This window comes from Anolis carolinensis, chromosome 3 (genome assembly GCF_035594765.1).
Source record: "Anolis carolinensis isolate JA03-04 chromosome 3, rAnoCar3.1.pri, whole genome shotgun sequence".
NCBI classification, from domain to species: domain Eukaryota; kingdom Metazoa; phylum Chordata; class Lepidosauria; order Squamata; family Dactyloidae; genus Anolis; species Anolis carolinensis.
This window is the reverse complement of record NC_085843.1, coordinates 127,620,616-127,634,675: the sequence shown is the minus strand read 5'-3', so window position 1 is coordinate 127,634,675 and position 14,060 is coordinate 127,620,616. Positions and strand designations below refer to the sequence as shown.

Genomic DNA, 14,060 nt, shown 5'->3' with positions numbered 1-14,060 from the left:
TGTCTTGTTTCCGAGGGAGTTGAATCCCGCTCTTCCAAGCCCATTTCTTTCTCTCCCTTTCTTTAATTATTATTATGACTGCTAACAAAACCTGGCGAGGAAACCGCGCGAAACCAACAAAAGAGTTTCCCTTCCACCTTAACCTTGCCCACAATCCTTTAACAAATTAATTAATCCTAATGAATTAACACTTCATTTATTTAAACGTGCTACAGTTCATGAATTAAATTTTCATGCAGTGATTAAAGGCTGTTAAAATATGCATGATTTCGTTAAAATTTTATAATAAATCAGCGCAATGTGTTACATGACAAAGCAACTCTTGCCCAGGCTTCTCCCTCCCTCCTCCGCCTCTCCCTTCCTCGCTCCGACTTCCCCCTGAATGGATTCGGATTGGCAAAAAGGCGAGGAGGGAGGGGGAAAGGGGGCGGGAGGGCGCCGGGCTGGTTCCTCCTGGACTTTTTGGACAAGCCCCCTGCTTCCCCGGTATTGTGTTTACATCTCGCCTTCTAATTCAGCCCCCCCTTTCCCCTCAACTTCTCTGAGTGGTGAGGTCTGATAGAAACTAGGCAAGTGGGGTTTGTATATCTGTGGAAAGCTCAGGGTGGGAGAAAGAACTCTTGTCTGCTTGAGGCAAGTGTGAATGGTGCAATTGGCCACCTTGGTTAGCACTGAATAGTCTTGCAGCTTCAAGGTCTGACTGCTTGCACATGAACACATGGCAAGGAATATGTGCCTTTCAAGGAATATGAAAGGCACTGCAGACTAACTTAAACAGAGGGGTCAGCCATAGCAGAACACTTGATGAACCAACCTAGACGGAGCAAATTATTTGAGAACACAGAAATGCTTGACCATCCTAACAACCACCATGTCAGACTACACAGAGAGGCCATTGAAATCCACAAGCATGGGGACAATTTCAACAGAAAGGAGGAAACCATGAAAATGAACAAAATCTGGCTACCAGTATTTTTTAAAAAAACCCTCTAAAATCAGGGCAGTAGATTAAGAGCAACACTCAAAAACAGGGGAATTCCAGACAGGAAACAATTAGGGCCAGCTAACAACTCCCAACAAAAGAATCCTCTCAGTCAGTAAGCAGCCAGACCTTGAAGCTGCAAGGCTATTCGATGCTAATCAAGGTGGCCTCAAACAGCTAATCACCTGCCTCAAACAGAGAAGAGTTCTTTCTCCCACCTTGAGCCATGGCAGTTAAAATGGTCAAACTGCATGAATTCCACAGTGCAGATGCAGCCCTAAAGGCACCAGATCCTGCCTGATCTTGGAAGCTAAGCAGTGTCAGCTCTGGTTAGAGCTTGGGTGGGAGACCACTGACAATTTCAAACAGCAGGTGCTGTAGGCTGTGTGTCAGAGGAAGGAACTATCAGAACCACCTCTGAGTGTCTCTTCCGAAGAAAACCCTAATTATTTAAAATCCATAGGTCTGCCATATGTCTACAGGTGACAGGCCCCTTCCCTTCTACACTGCCATATAAAATCCCGATTAACTGCTTTGAACTGGATCATATGGGGTTATTATGTGGTAGACTCATATAATCCAGTTCAAAGCAGAAAATGTGGATTATCATCTTTGATAATCTGGATTATATGGCAGTGTAGAAGGGGTCTTAGAGACACAGACAGACACAAGAGTGAAATATTATAGAATGTTTCTGGCAAGATTTGTTCTCTGTTCCCATTGTCTTCCTCGGAGACTTGAGAGAAGGCAGTTTGGACTCCATAGTCCTGGTATAACCTCCATGCTGCTACTTTAGTCCTAACAGAGGATAGATAAAAAATAAAATGGCCCTACAATAAGTCTTTCACTTGGATGGCTCCACAGGAGAAATGGGATCTCCACATGTTGCTTCATCTGCTGTAAAACTATAGTTCCCATCACCCTTTGACTGTGTAAGTTGCAACACCTGGACAGCACTAATCCTGGGAACCATACAACAGATATGGGGAGTCTGTGGGTGATAACAGCTGTGTGTGCCTATCATCCCTAACCATTAGTGGTGCAGGCTGGGACTCATGGGAATTAGGAATCCAATAATAAAAGTCACTACTTCCTTCATCTTCATGGTAGGACAAAGGATGGTTGATACACACAAGTCTAACTTTTGGATATTGCAACACTCAGTGAAGATTTCTGTGAGTGGTTGACTGGAAGGGCCCTGGAGAGGAAAACAAAGCAATGCAGAGCTGTCCTATCCCCTCAGACTCATTGATTTTTCAATCAGATCATTTCCCACTTCTCTGTTCAAGTCCCAGTGGCTGGAAAGATAAATATAGTGATGGATTTGCATGTGTGAATCCTCTTTTGAATTAACTCTGGACTTCGAAGCTTGCCTGTCGAATTTATTTGTCAGCTTGAAAGGATAGGTGACTATTTTTCTATGCTAGCAGGTCATGGGTGCAATATATTGTAGAATTAATGCAGTTTGACACTACTTCAATGCTAAGTAATTACTTTAGTTAGAAGCCCTACCTGTAAGTCAGCTCAGTATGGGTTTTGTGGTGGAACAACTGATATTGTGATATTCAATCATCATCATCATCATCATCATCATCAAACTATTTTGTCAGAACTTTATAGATTCGACATTATTGTCAAGGCTCTAAGTGCATCTACACTAGAGAATGAATGTAGCTTGACAGCTCTTTAACTGCCATAGCTGGATGTTGTGTTGAGATTTGGTGAGGCACCAGGCTCAAAACCTTGCAAAACTACAATGTTAAAGGGCACGAATTGCATTAGTGTAGATTTACCCTGAGCGGACAAGCAACGCCTGCTGAAATTCTAAGAAGACCTATGTCTCTTATTTCATTTGGCAGCTCTGGAAAGAAGTGGTTTGACCTGCAATTCCAAGAATCCCAAGGAGATGAAGGGTCACATCTGGACAATCGCTTGCTACCTTGGGATCAAACCTCTCTGAACTCCCAACTTGTGCGAAGGCGATTATGGGATGGGGCTGTGGAGAAGCCAGCCAGCCAGCCTTCCCTTTGCTGCCTGTGCTGTGTTTGTGGGAAACGCATCCTTCCATTGGCACGCATCCCTTGCACACAGAAGCAGCCCTTTGGACCGAAAGCCCTCGCCCGCCCTCGGCGCCCCCCTCCCTGAAGGGGATTTGGGAGACCGGCCTGGGATTTGGAAATCACAACCCAGCTTCTCCATATTTAATAGGACAACATTCTACACTTTGGCAGCCCGAGCCGTGGTTGCAGCTTGCGCCTCGCTTTAATGAGCCAGGCCTTGCTGTTGTCAGGGAAAATCCTCATTAGGACATGGAAAGACTTTTTGCTCATTCAACCAGACGCGGCTGCTTGAAGGCAGGGGTCGTGGGCCCCTCCCCGCCCTTCTCCACCCCAAGACAGCTTCCCAGGGACATCCCTGGACTTTTCACACTTTACTTGCAGGCCTGCGTTGGACTATCTCTCTTTCCCAGGGTCACAAAAATGGCTGGTTGAGAGATGGCGAATCCATCTGTGGAGTCCTCCTCTAATATCCATGGCTCTGAGGCTGTTTCATCCCTAGGTAAAATAATGGCCAGGTCTCTAATAATAGTTTTCTTTGATGGGTTGCTATGAGTTTTCCGGGCTGTGTGGCTATGTTCCAGAAGCATTCTTTTCTGACGTTTTGCCCACATCTCAGGCACCCTCAGAGGTTGCGAGGTGTTGGAAACTAGGCAAGTGAGGTTTATATATCTGTGGAATGTCCAGGCGGGAGAAACAACTCTTGTCCGCTGTTACTTCAAATTGTCCACGGATTTCACTGGCTTCTTTGTGTAGTCTGACAATTGTGGTTGTTAGAGTGCTCCAGCATTTCTGTGTTCTGAACACAGCATATTGTTTGAGAACACAGAAATGCTGGACCACTCTAACAACCACCATGAAAATGAACAAAATCTGAATATCAGAATTAAAAAAAAACTCTAAAATCAGGACAGTAAATAAAAAAACAGCACTCAGAATACAGGGGAATTCCAGGCAAGAAACAATCAGGGCCATTTAACACCTTCCAACACATCCCTATTGGCCTTAGATGAGCTTCAGAGTGGAAATTTGTGGAAATGTCATTCCTATTGTACTTCTCAAACACATACAAAGCAATGTATTGTAATGGGGTATATTTACTTCTTACTAGGAGTGCATAGAATCTGGGAGCAAGCTCCAATTGGGGCTTACTTCCGAGTAGGCACACTTGGGTTGGCGTTCTAATACTAAGGGTGCATCTGCACTGTAGAATTCATGCAGTTTGACACCGCTTTAGCTGCCATGGTTCAATATTATGGAATCCTTGGGGGAAGGGGGTTGTCGTTTATTGCGACACAGAGAAGCGAAAAACATGTGAAACTACAACCCTCAGGATCCCATAGCACTGACCCATGGCAGTTAAAGTGGTGTAAAACTGCATTCCTTCTGCATCTTCGGGACTTGCATCCAAATAAAGCTCTGTGTGAAATAGCTATGTTTATTTTACTGGTTTGATTGAGCACGCACACACATATATGGACTCCAGTTCAGCAGATGAAGGCAGGCCCTTCAAGCCTGAGAGTTTATAGCCATCAGTATTCATGAGCACAGAAGAGCTCCCCATTAGGGATAACAGGGAGTATTACAATAGATTAGGAGGCCCAGGGGAGAGCCAGGCGTCGGGTCAGCCAAGTTCCTGGTTTCTGTGGATGGGGGGATTTGGGAAAGGCTTTGAGGAGAGGATGGTTTAGGGAATCCAGTCCACAGAAGGGCAAGGCAAATCGAAACTGGAAATGTAGTTTTCATAATGATCATCATCATCGTCATCATCTTTTACTTCTTACCCGCCTCATCTAAAGACTCCAGGCCGGGCACAGCTGAGTTACAACACATAGATGAAAACATAAAATCATGGCTCAATCCGATGGAATGCTGGGATTTCTAGTTTGATGAGGCATCATCACTTCCTGGCGGAGAAGCCTGAAGATCTTGCAAAACTGCAACTCCCATGATTCCATCTCTTTGGGTCATGGCAATTAAAGGGATGTAAAACTTCATTCGTTCTACCAGAGGAAACGGGGAGCTGTCCAGCAGTGAAAACTCCTGAAAAGGCCTCGACTTCACTTTGAGGAGAGGCTCCGTCTCCTAACAGATCTCACTCTTGGTAGGAATGATGATGACAATGAGGATGAGAATCTTGCCCACCCATCAGCTATCCAGAGTTCTAATTTTGGAAGAAAAAGGAGATGTAAATAAATTTAATGTTCATCATCATCATCAACAACAACAAGGACAACATAGTCAAAGCGTTTAGCCTGCATTATCAACGTTTAATCCTTTCAAAAACCCAATCAAATGCAAAACAAATTAGACACATTGTGCCCCGGCGACATAGGGTGTATACAACTGTAGACTTAATCCAGTTTGGCACCAATTAAACTGCCAGAACTCAATGCTATGGAATCCTGGGAGTTGTAGTGCAGCGAGGCACCCACACACTTTGGCCCTGTGAAACTGCAACCCTCATCATGCCATAACATTGAACTTAGGCAGTTAAAGGGGTGTCAAACTGCATCGAGTCTACAGTGTAGACTGAGGCTAGAAGGCAGTGGCTGGTTTAAAGCTTCTTGGTAGAGAGGGAATTCCAGCTAAGGATCTCATAATTCATCGTTCACTTCCTTACTCCATCTGTTTGAAGACTCTGTGCTGAATATATTTTCGAGAATTCATGTCAGTCACTTACCAAGCTCCTTTAATGCACCGACCATCTCCAGCCACTAATAAGGTCTAAATGGGCATATTGTTCCCTTGTCTCATGGGTGATCGGATTTTATTAAAGTGAAGCCCGAATTGTGCGACGAACAAAGCAAGCAAAAACTTCTGTCATTAGCAAAACATAAAAAAAAATGTAACCAGTGAATCTGATGTTCATTTCTCCGGATCTCGAATATTTGTTTTTCCCCACAACTTCGGTTTGTGCCTTTACCGGGACACGGGTGCATCTACACTGCAGAATTAATGCAGACTTGCACCACTTTAACTGTCCTGGCTCCATGCTATGGAATCATAGAAGAGTTGGAGAACAGTTGGAGAGAACGCTTTGGGACAGAAAACTAAAGACCTTGAAGAATTCTATCTTCCATGATCGATATCCTTGCCATGGCAATTGAAGTAGAGTCAATCTGCATTCATTCTACAATGTAGATGCACCCAAGGTCTCTCGAGCCCGTCCTGGCTTTTTAAAATAAGGAAGACATCCTTAACTATCTAAGTTTAACTCGATCAACCACAGTGTTCCTCTCCTAGCCCTCACTCTTCAACACGGATCAAGATGTTTGTTTTCCATGGACATCCTTTCACGGAGATCAATCCGAAGTGAGGAAACCCAAGGAATATAAGAGCTCTCCGAGAGAGAAGAAAGGCGAAAGGAAGGCCTGCGAGGGAAGCGTGGGTTGTTGCAGTGTCTTTGCGTGTCTCTCTCTACCGCTCCTTGACTTGCATTGTCTCTTTCCCTCTTACCTTTATTTAAACCATTTTGCCTGATCTGGAGTAATTGCCTGTTGCATATATTTCTCTGCATTTTAAAGTTCAGTTGAATACTTGGGTTTATTTCCGCCCTTATCCTCTCCTTCCTTTGCAATAATCGCCACTGCTCTTGTGTTATCTTCTGACCATTTAGGAAATGAATATGTGTTGCAGAGAGGAAGTTAGGGAAGAATGCAGTTTAACACAACTTTATCTGCCTTGGGTCCATGTAATGGAAGCTTGGGGTCTGTAGTTGGCTGAGGCAGGAGCCCTTTTTGCAGAGAAGGCTAAAGACTATGTAAATCTACTTCCCAGGATCCCATAGTATTGAGCCATAGCAATTAAAATGGTGTCAAACTGCATTCATTCTACAGTGTAGCTGCCCCTACAGATTGGGAAGGAAGTGTATTCAGCTCCACAGAGGGGCTGACCTTCAAGGGCCTCCCTCTCCCTTCTAGAAAATCACGTCGGAAAAAAAGCATTCATTCATTCTCTAAAGCGAGGTCCCAGTGAGTGATAAATGGGAATATTATCTTTATTGGGCCCAGAAAAGAAAAGGAGGGAATTCACCAGGGCAGGCTTTGTGGGAGAAGTCCAAATGAGGTGATACCCTTTAGGAAAAGAGAAGAAACCTAGAAAGGGAAAAGAATGAGTACATGAGAAGAAGTCATAAGCAATACATTTCATTGCAGAATTTTCCAAGAAATTGAAAAGACGTTCATCATAGACCTTTGAACCAGAGAGGGCTTGAGCCCCACACAATAAATTATTATTATAAGTCCCATTGTATTGTCGAAGGTTTTTTCTATAGCAGGGATCCTCAGAGGTTGTGAGGTATGTTGGAAACTAGGCACCTTCCAACAAAGGATTCCCCCAGGCAGGAATCAGCCAGGCCTTGAAGCTGCAAGGCAATTCAATGCTAATCGATGTGACCAATTGCATTCACACTTGCCTCAAACAGACAAAAGTTCTTTCTTCCACCCTGGACCTTCCAAAGACATATTAACCTCCCTCGCCTAGTTTCCAATAGACCTCACAACCTCTGAGGATGCCTGCCATGGATGTGGGCGAAACGTCAGGAGAGAATGCTTCTGGAACATGGCCATACAGCCCGAAAAATGCGCAACAACCCGGTCTAACAAGGGTTTAACAAGGGTTTATGGGGGATAAGCAATCCGGAGGAAGAACAATCCGTAGCCTAAAAAGGGAGCCCCTGCTCATTCTGAATCCTGGCCAATACAGGGAAGCTCATTCCCAAGAAGGGTTTGGAAGAACATCCCTGGGAAACAATCCTCCGAAGATCCGGCGGGATGGCGAGGAGGGAGCCAACCGAAGCACCGCCCTTTGAGGCTTGAATGAAGAAGGACCCTTTCCATCGCTCTTCGTTCAGGACGACCACAAAGCAAAGAGAAAGGATTTCCTACCCGAGCGTCTCGAGGCTCCCACTTTGCAAAAGAATGGGCGCGATGACGTAACAATGGCAGCAAACAAGCTAGGAAGGAAGCGAGGGGGGAAATAAGCTGGGAGGCCGGGCACTTCGAGAGCGTCCCACGCGCGGGCGGGAGCCCTCCCTTTGTCACACACACAGGAGCACAGGAAGAGGCGAGGGCGGGGCCAAGGAGGAGGGAGGGGAGGGAGGAGGAGGGGGCAGGGAAAGGAGGCCCGTCCGTCAAAAGCGGCGCGGCGAGTTCTCGCGAGAGGGAGACCCGTCCGGGAGCCCGCGGGAGGTGGGGCGCAGGTGTAAGGCGAGCGCCTCGGCTGCCGGCGCCGGGAGAGCGCGCGAGGAGGGCGGCCGGGCGGCAGGGAGGGCGTGCGCGCGCGCTCCCGGGGAGCTCCCACCAGCGCAGCTCAGCGCAGCCCAGCTCGGCTCGGCTCTCCTCGGCTCAGGCTCCGGCTCGGCTCCGCTTCGGATGTGCTGCGGAGGCGGCGGGGCCGGCGGCGGACCCCCACCCCTCGGCCGGGACTTCGCCCTGCGCTGCCTGGACGACCTCCGAGCCGCCGCCAAGATGATGTCCATGAACAGCAAGCAGCCCCACTTCGCCATGCACCCCACCCTCCCCGAGCACAAGTACCCCTCGCTCCACAGCAGCTCCGAGGCCATCCGCAGAGCCTGCCTGCCCACGCCGCCGGTAAGCCCGCCCGACCCACCGCCAGACCGCGGACCCCCCTCACACCTCGCGGCCCCGTCTTCCCTCTTCTCGCTCTCTCTCTGGGTCTTGTGGGGGGCTTGTTTGTTTGTTTGCTTGTTTGTTTGTTGCGCGACCCAGAGCCAGTCCCTCCTCTTCGGTTCCGGCGCTTTCTCGCAGCGTGTCGCCCGCCTTTCTCGATTCACAATCGCAAAGCAAAAGTTCTCCGCACACAGTCCTTCCATCTAACCACGGGGTTCTTTTTTCTCTTCCTCATCCACATTCCCCACATCCTTGTCTTCCGCCTGGTACCCTTCCGTCCTTCTCGGATCCCCTTCCATCTCTCTCCCGCCGCCTCTTCTCCTCCGCTGCCTTTTCACCTCTTCTTCCCCTTCCTTCCTTCCTTCCTTCCTTCCTTCCTTCCTTCCTTCCTTCCTTCCTTCCTTCCTTCCTTCCTTCCTTCCTTCCTTCCTTCTCTGCCACCATGTCCCTTCGCGACCGCTTTTCCTTGCCACTTCCGTCTCCTTCTTCCCTTCCATCCCCTTCTTGTTGTTGTTCTGGGCTTTTCCCTTCCTCGCTGCCTTCTTGTCTTTTTGACTTTCCCCTTCCGCGCCGCGTTCACTTTTCTAACGGCCTTCTTTCTCCCCTTGCTCCTTTTTTTCTTTCATCCCTATTATTCCCTCCTTCCTTCTGTCTCCCTTACTTCCCTTACTGCTTCTCCTTTGCTTCCTTCCCTAACCCCCTCTTCTCCCCGTTCTTCCTCCTCTCCTTCTTTCGTTCCTTCTCCCTCTCCATCCTTTCTTCACTCTTCCCCTCTTTCCTTTCCCGTCTCTCCTTCTTCCCCCCACCCTTTTCCTTCCTTCCCTCTCCTTCTGTCTTTCTTTCTTTCCTTCCTCCCTTGCTTCTCTCTTTATTTCTTCCCCATTCTTTCCTTCTTCCTCCGCCTTCTCCCCTCTTTTTCCCTTTCCCCCTCTTCCTTCCTTCACCCCTTCCTCCCTTGTTTCTCTCCGTATTTCCTTCCTTCTCCCTTCCTTACCCTATTCTATTTTTTCTTAACCTCCCTCCCTTTCTCTTTTATCTTTCCTTTACCTTCCTTTCCTTCCTTGTCCTGTGCTGTCCTTCCCTCTTCTTCTTCTTCCTTTCCCTTCCCTTTCTTCTCCTTCTTTCCTTTCCTTTCATTCCCCATCCCCTTCCGTTCATTTCTCTTTCTGTCCTTTCTATTCCCCTTCTTTTCTTGTCCTTTCCATTCCCCTTTTCTTCCCCATCCTTTCCTTCCTTGTCCTGCCCTTCCCTCTCCTTCCCTTCCCTTCCTTCTGCTTTCCCCTTCCTGTCCTTCCTTTTCCCCTACTTTTCTTGTTATTTCCCCTCCTTCCCCTTCCCTTCCCTTCTTCTTTCCTTTCCTTTCTCTTCCTGTCCTTCCCTTTCCCCTTCTTTGCTTGTCCTTTCCCCTCCTTCCCCTTCCTTTCCCTTTGCCTTCCCTTTTTTTTCCACTTCCCTTTTCTTTCCTTTCCCTTTCTTTTCTCTTTTCTCTTTCCTTTCCTTTTTTGCCCTGTCCTTCTCTCTCCTTCTTGCCTTCCCTTCCTCCTCCTTTCCTTTCCTTCTTTCCTTTCCCCTTTCCCCTTCCTTTCCCGTTCCCGCTCCCTCCCGCAGCTGCAGGGCAACCTCTTTGCCAGCCTGGACGAGTCCCTGCTGGCCCGGGCGGAGGCGCTGGCGGCGGTGGACATCGCGGTGTCTCAGGGCAAGAGCCACCCGTTCAAGCCGGACGCCACCTACCACACCATGAACAGCGTGCCCTGCACCTCCACCTCCACCGTCCCGCTGGGCCACCACCACCACCACCATCACCACCACCACCACCAGGCCCTGGAGCCCGGCGACCTGCTGGACCACATCTCCTCGCCTTCCTTGGCCCTCATGACCGGGGGTGGCGGCGGAGGCGGCGGCGGGGGCGGCGGCGGGGCCCACGAAGGCTCCAACGGCGGCGGCGGGGGCCTGATCTCCACCTCCTCGCACCCGCACCCGCACCCGCACTCCCACATGCACGGCCTCAGCCACTTGGCGCACCCGGCGGCGGCGGCGATGAACATGCCCTCGGGCTTGACCCACGCGGGGTTGGTGGCGGCGCACCACGGAGGCGGCGGCTCGGGCGGCCAGGCGGCGGCGGCGGCAGCTGCTGCGGCTGCGGCGGCGGCTGCGGCGGGAGCTGCGGGCTTGGCCTCGTTGTGCGACTCGGACACGGACCCGCGGGAGCTGGAGGCCTTCGCGGAGCGGTTCAAGCAGCGGCGCATCAAGCTGGGCGTGACCCAGGCGGACGTGGGCTCGGCGCTGGCCAACCTCAAGATCCCCGGCGTGGGCTCCTTGAGCCAGAGCACCATCTGCCGCTTCGAGTCGCTGACGCTGTCGCACAACAACATGATCGCGCTCAAGCCCATCCTGCAGGCCTGGCTGGAGGAGGCCGAGGGCGCGCAGCGGGAGAAGATGAACAAGCCCGAGCTCTTCAACGGCGGCGAGAAGAAGCGCAAGCGGACTTCCATCGCCGCCCCGGAGAAGCGCTCCCTCGAGGCCTACTTCGCCGTCCAGCCGCGGCCTTCCTCCGAGAAGATCGCCGCCATCGCCGAGAAGCTGGACCTCAAAAAGAACGTGGTGCGCGTCTGGTTCTGCAACCAGAGACAGAAGCAGAAGCGGATGAAATTCTCCGCCACCTACTGAGCCGGGGAAACCCACCGACCCGCCGGCAGACCCACCCAGGACGGAACAAAACACTCCTCCTTCGCACCTTCGCACGAAAAGAAACTTTCAAAACAAAACGAAAGGGCGGGGGAGAGAGATAATAGATCGAGACAGAGACAACTCTTCCCGCAAGGCGCTCCCTCCCCCAAAACAAACTCACTCACTCTTGGAGAGGGGAAAATATTTTGAGGGAGAGGAAGGAAGGGAAAGGAAGGATTTCTCGTTTGGACTTCGGACTCTTCAGAGGAGGAAAACAAGGACCAAGGACCGCGGGGGAAATAGGGGAGGGACGGGGTCAAAGGAGAAGGGGGAGGGACACTGGCACCGGCATCGCTCCCCCAAAAGAATCCCAAGTCGTTACAAATTTGGTGTGTGTGGTTGTTCCTATGATTATGATTATTTCTGAGGCGGAGAAGAAGGAGGAGAGAGGGAAGAAAAGGGCGCCCCTGCTTTGAACCGGGTCCCCTTCAGGGCCACGCGGGACACTCCACCCCCCCTCCCCCCAGTGGAAAGGAAAGGTCTCCCACAGTCAAACTGCGGTTAGGGTTTGTCTCCCTTTGCTTTTTATTGTTGGTTGGATTTCCATTATTTGTTTCCTGAGGTCCCTTCCACACAGCTGAATAAAACCCCAAATTATCTGCTTTGAACTGGGGTATATGGCAGTGTGGACTCAGATAACCCAGGTCAAAGCAGATATTGTGGGTAGCTGCCTTGATATTCTGGGTTATAGGGCTGTGTGGAAGGGCCCTGAATGTTTGCCCGGCTCCCAATTTTATTTTCAGCGAAGTTTTTGGGATTTATCTTTTTTCCCTTTCTTTTAATTTGGTGGCGGTTTGGAGTTTGCAGCTTTGCGAAGAGAAGCGTTGTCAGACCAAATGTGGTTAGAAAGTCTCTTGGCTGATTTTGTGGCAAACAGAAACGAGGGCTGGTTCTACACTGCCATAAGATGCTGTTGAAACTGCATTCAGATGTATTGTCGAAGGCTGTCATGTCCAGAGTCACTGGGTTGCTGTGAGTTTTTCGGGCTGTATGGTCATGTTCCAGTAGCATATGGGTGTAACCCTTGTGCCCTTATGCCGGCAGGAATGCTGACCGACATGTCCGGCAGTTCGAATCCGGGGAGTGAGCTCCCCTCTGTCAGCTCCAGCTTCCCATGTGGGGACAGGAGAGAAGCCTCCCACAAGGATGGTAAAACATCAAACATGAGGGCGTCCCCTGGGCAACGTCTTGCGTCTTGCTGACAGGCCGATTCTCTCACACCAGAAGTGACTTGCAATTTCTCAAGTCGCTCCTGACACGGAAAAATGTAACATTCTGGAGAGAATGCTGCTGGAACACGGCCATACAGCCCAAAAAAATCACATTAACCCTGCATTCATGTGGTCAGTGTAATATAAATCCATATAGTGCAACTCAATACAGTTGAAACTGCATTATATGGGTCCGCAGTGGCGATATAATGCAGTTCAGACTTCATTATATGGTCATGTAGATCCAGCCTGAGACTCATTTTAAAATAATGCCATTGCTATATCCCAACCGGAGTCGATCCGCTGACAATCAGTTGTTGATTTATGGGAATCCCTGGGTTGCTTTGAGTTTTCCGGGCCGTATAGTCGTGTTCCAGAAGCATTCTGTTTTAAAATACTTCCTGTAACAGAATGTACCCAACGAGTTTAGTCAGAGCTTTAAATCCTATCCCACCTCACAACCTCCTAAGATGCCTGCCATAGATGTGGGCGAATGAGAAGGTAATGCTTCTGGAACATGGCCATACGGCCCGGCAAACTCTCAGCAATCCAGTGATTCCGACCATTAATGTCTTCGACAATGCATATGGAAATCCCGTTGATTTCATAGATCTACTACTATTGGGACTAGACATTGACTGAGGCTCTTCGTGGTCTGTCTCCTGTCAAATGGATAACGCGTGGTTTAGAAGTCAGAAAAGCTGGTTCCAGTAGAGCTGACCTACTCTTTTTGTAACTTGAAATAAGAAGCACGTTGTTGTCATGACCGGCATCACTGGGTTGCTGTGAGTTTTCCGGGCTGTATGGTCATGTTCAAGAAGCATTCCCTCCGGAAGTTTCGCCTGGATCTGTGGCAGACATCTTCAGAGGTTGTGAGGTCTGTTAAAAATTAGGCAAGAGGGGTTTATATATCTTTCTCCTACCCTGGACTTTCCACAGATATATAAGCCCCTCTCGCCTAGTTTTCAACAGACCTCACAACCTCTGAGGATGCCTGCCATAGACGCAGGTGAAAGGTCAGAAGAGAATGCTTCTTGAACATCGCCATGTGGTCCAGAAAACTCACAAGAAGCAAGTTGTTGGAGTATGTCTTCACAGGGTTTTTTTTTTTTTCGCGTCAGAAGCAGACTTGAGAAACTGCAAGTCGCTTCTGGTGTGAGAGAATTGGCCGTCTGCAAGGACGTTGCCCAGGGGACGCCCGGGATGTTTGATGTTTGATCATCCTGTGGAAGGCTTCTCTCACGTCCCTTCTCAGTTCTTCCTTGTGACTTGGTCTGGTCTGGTCTTGATGCAGGAAGGCTTCAGCCCCATCCAGTTTTTTCCTAAACCCCATTGATTCCTTGAGACTGACTTCTGGGGGGGGGGGGGAGTTTGTTGCTTTCAGGGGAACTAACTCGCCCACCTCCTTCTACCAAACCGCCTTTTGGTTTAATAAAAAAGCAAGTGGAGA

General features: G+C 49.4%; 1 protein-coding gene across 1 annotated transcript; it reads left to right on the top strand.

Moving 5' to 3' along the window:
* The first annotated feature begins 8,284 nt into the window (after window positions 1–8,284).
* pou4f1 (POU class 4 homeobox 1) lies at window positions 8,285–11,476 on the top strand. Its single transcript, XM_062975495.1, has 2 exons — window positions 8,285–8,633; window positions 10,281–11,476. Exons 1-2 carry the CDS (start codon window positions 8,415–8,417, stop codon window positions 11,337–11,339), a joined length of 1,278 nt encoding a protein of 425 aa, XP_062831565.1. The 5' UTR covers window positions 8,285–8,414; the 3' UTR covers window positions 11,340–11,476.
* The last annotated feature ends 2,584 nt before the right edge of the window (window positions 11,477–14,060 follow it).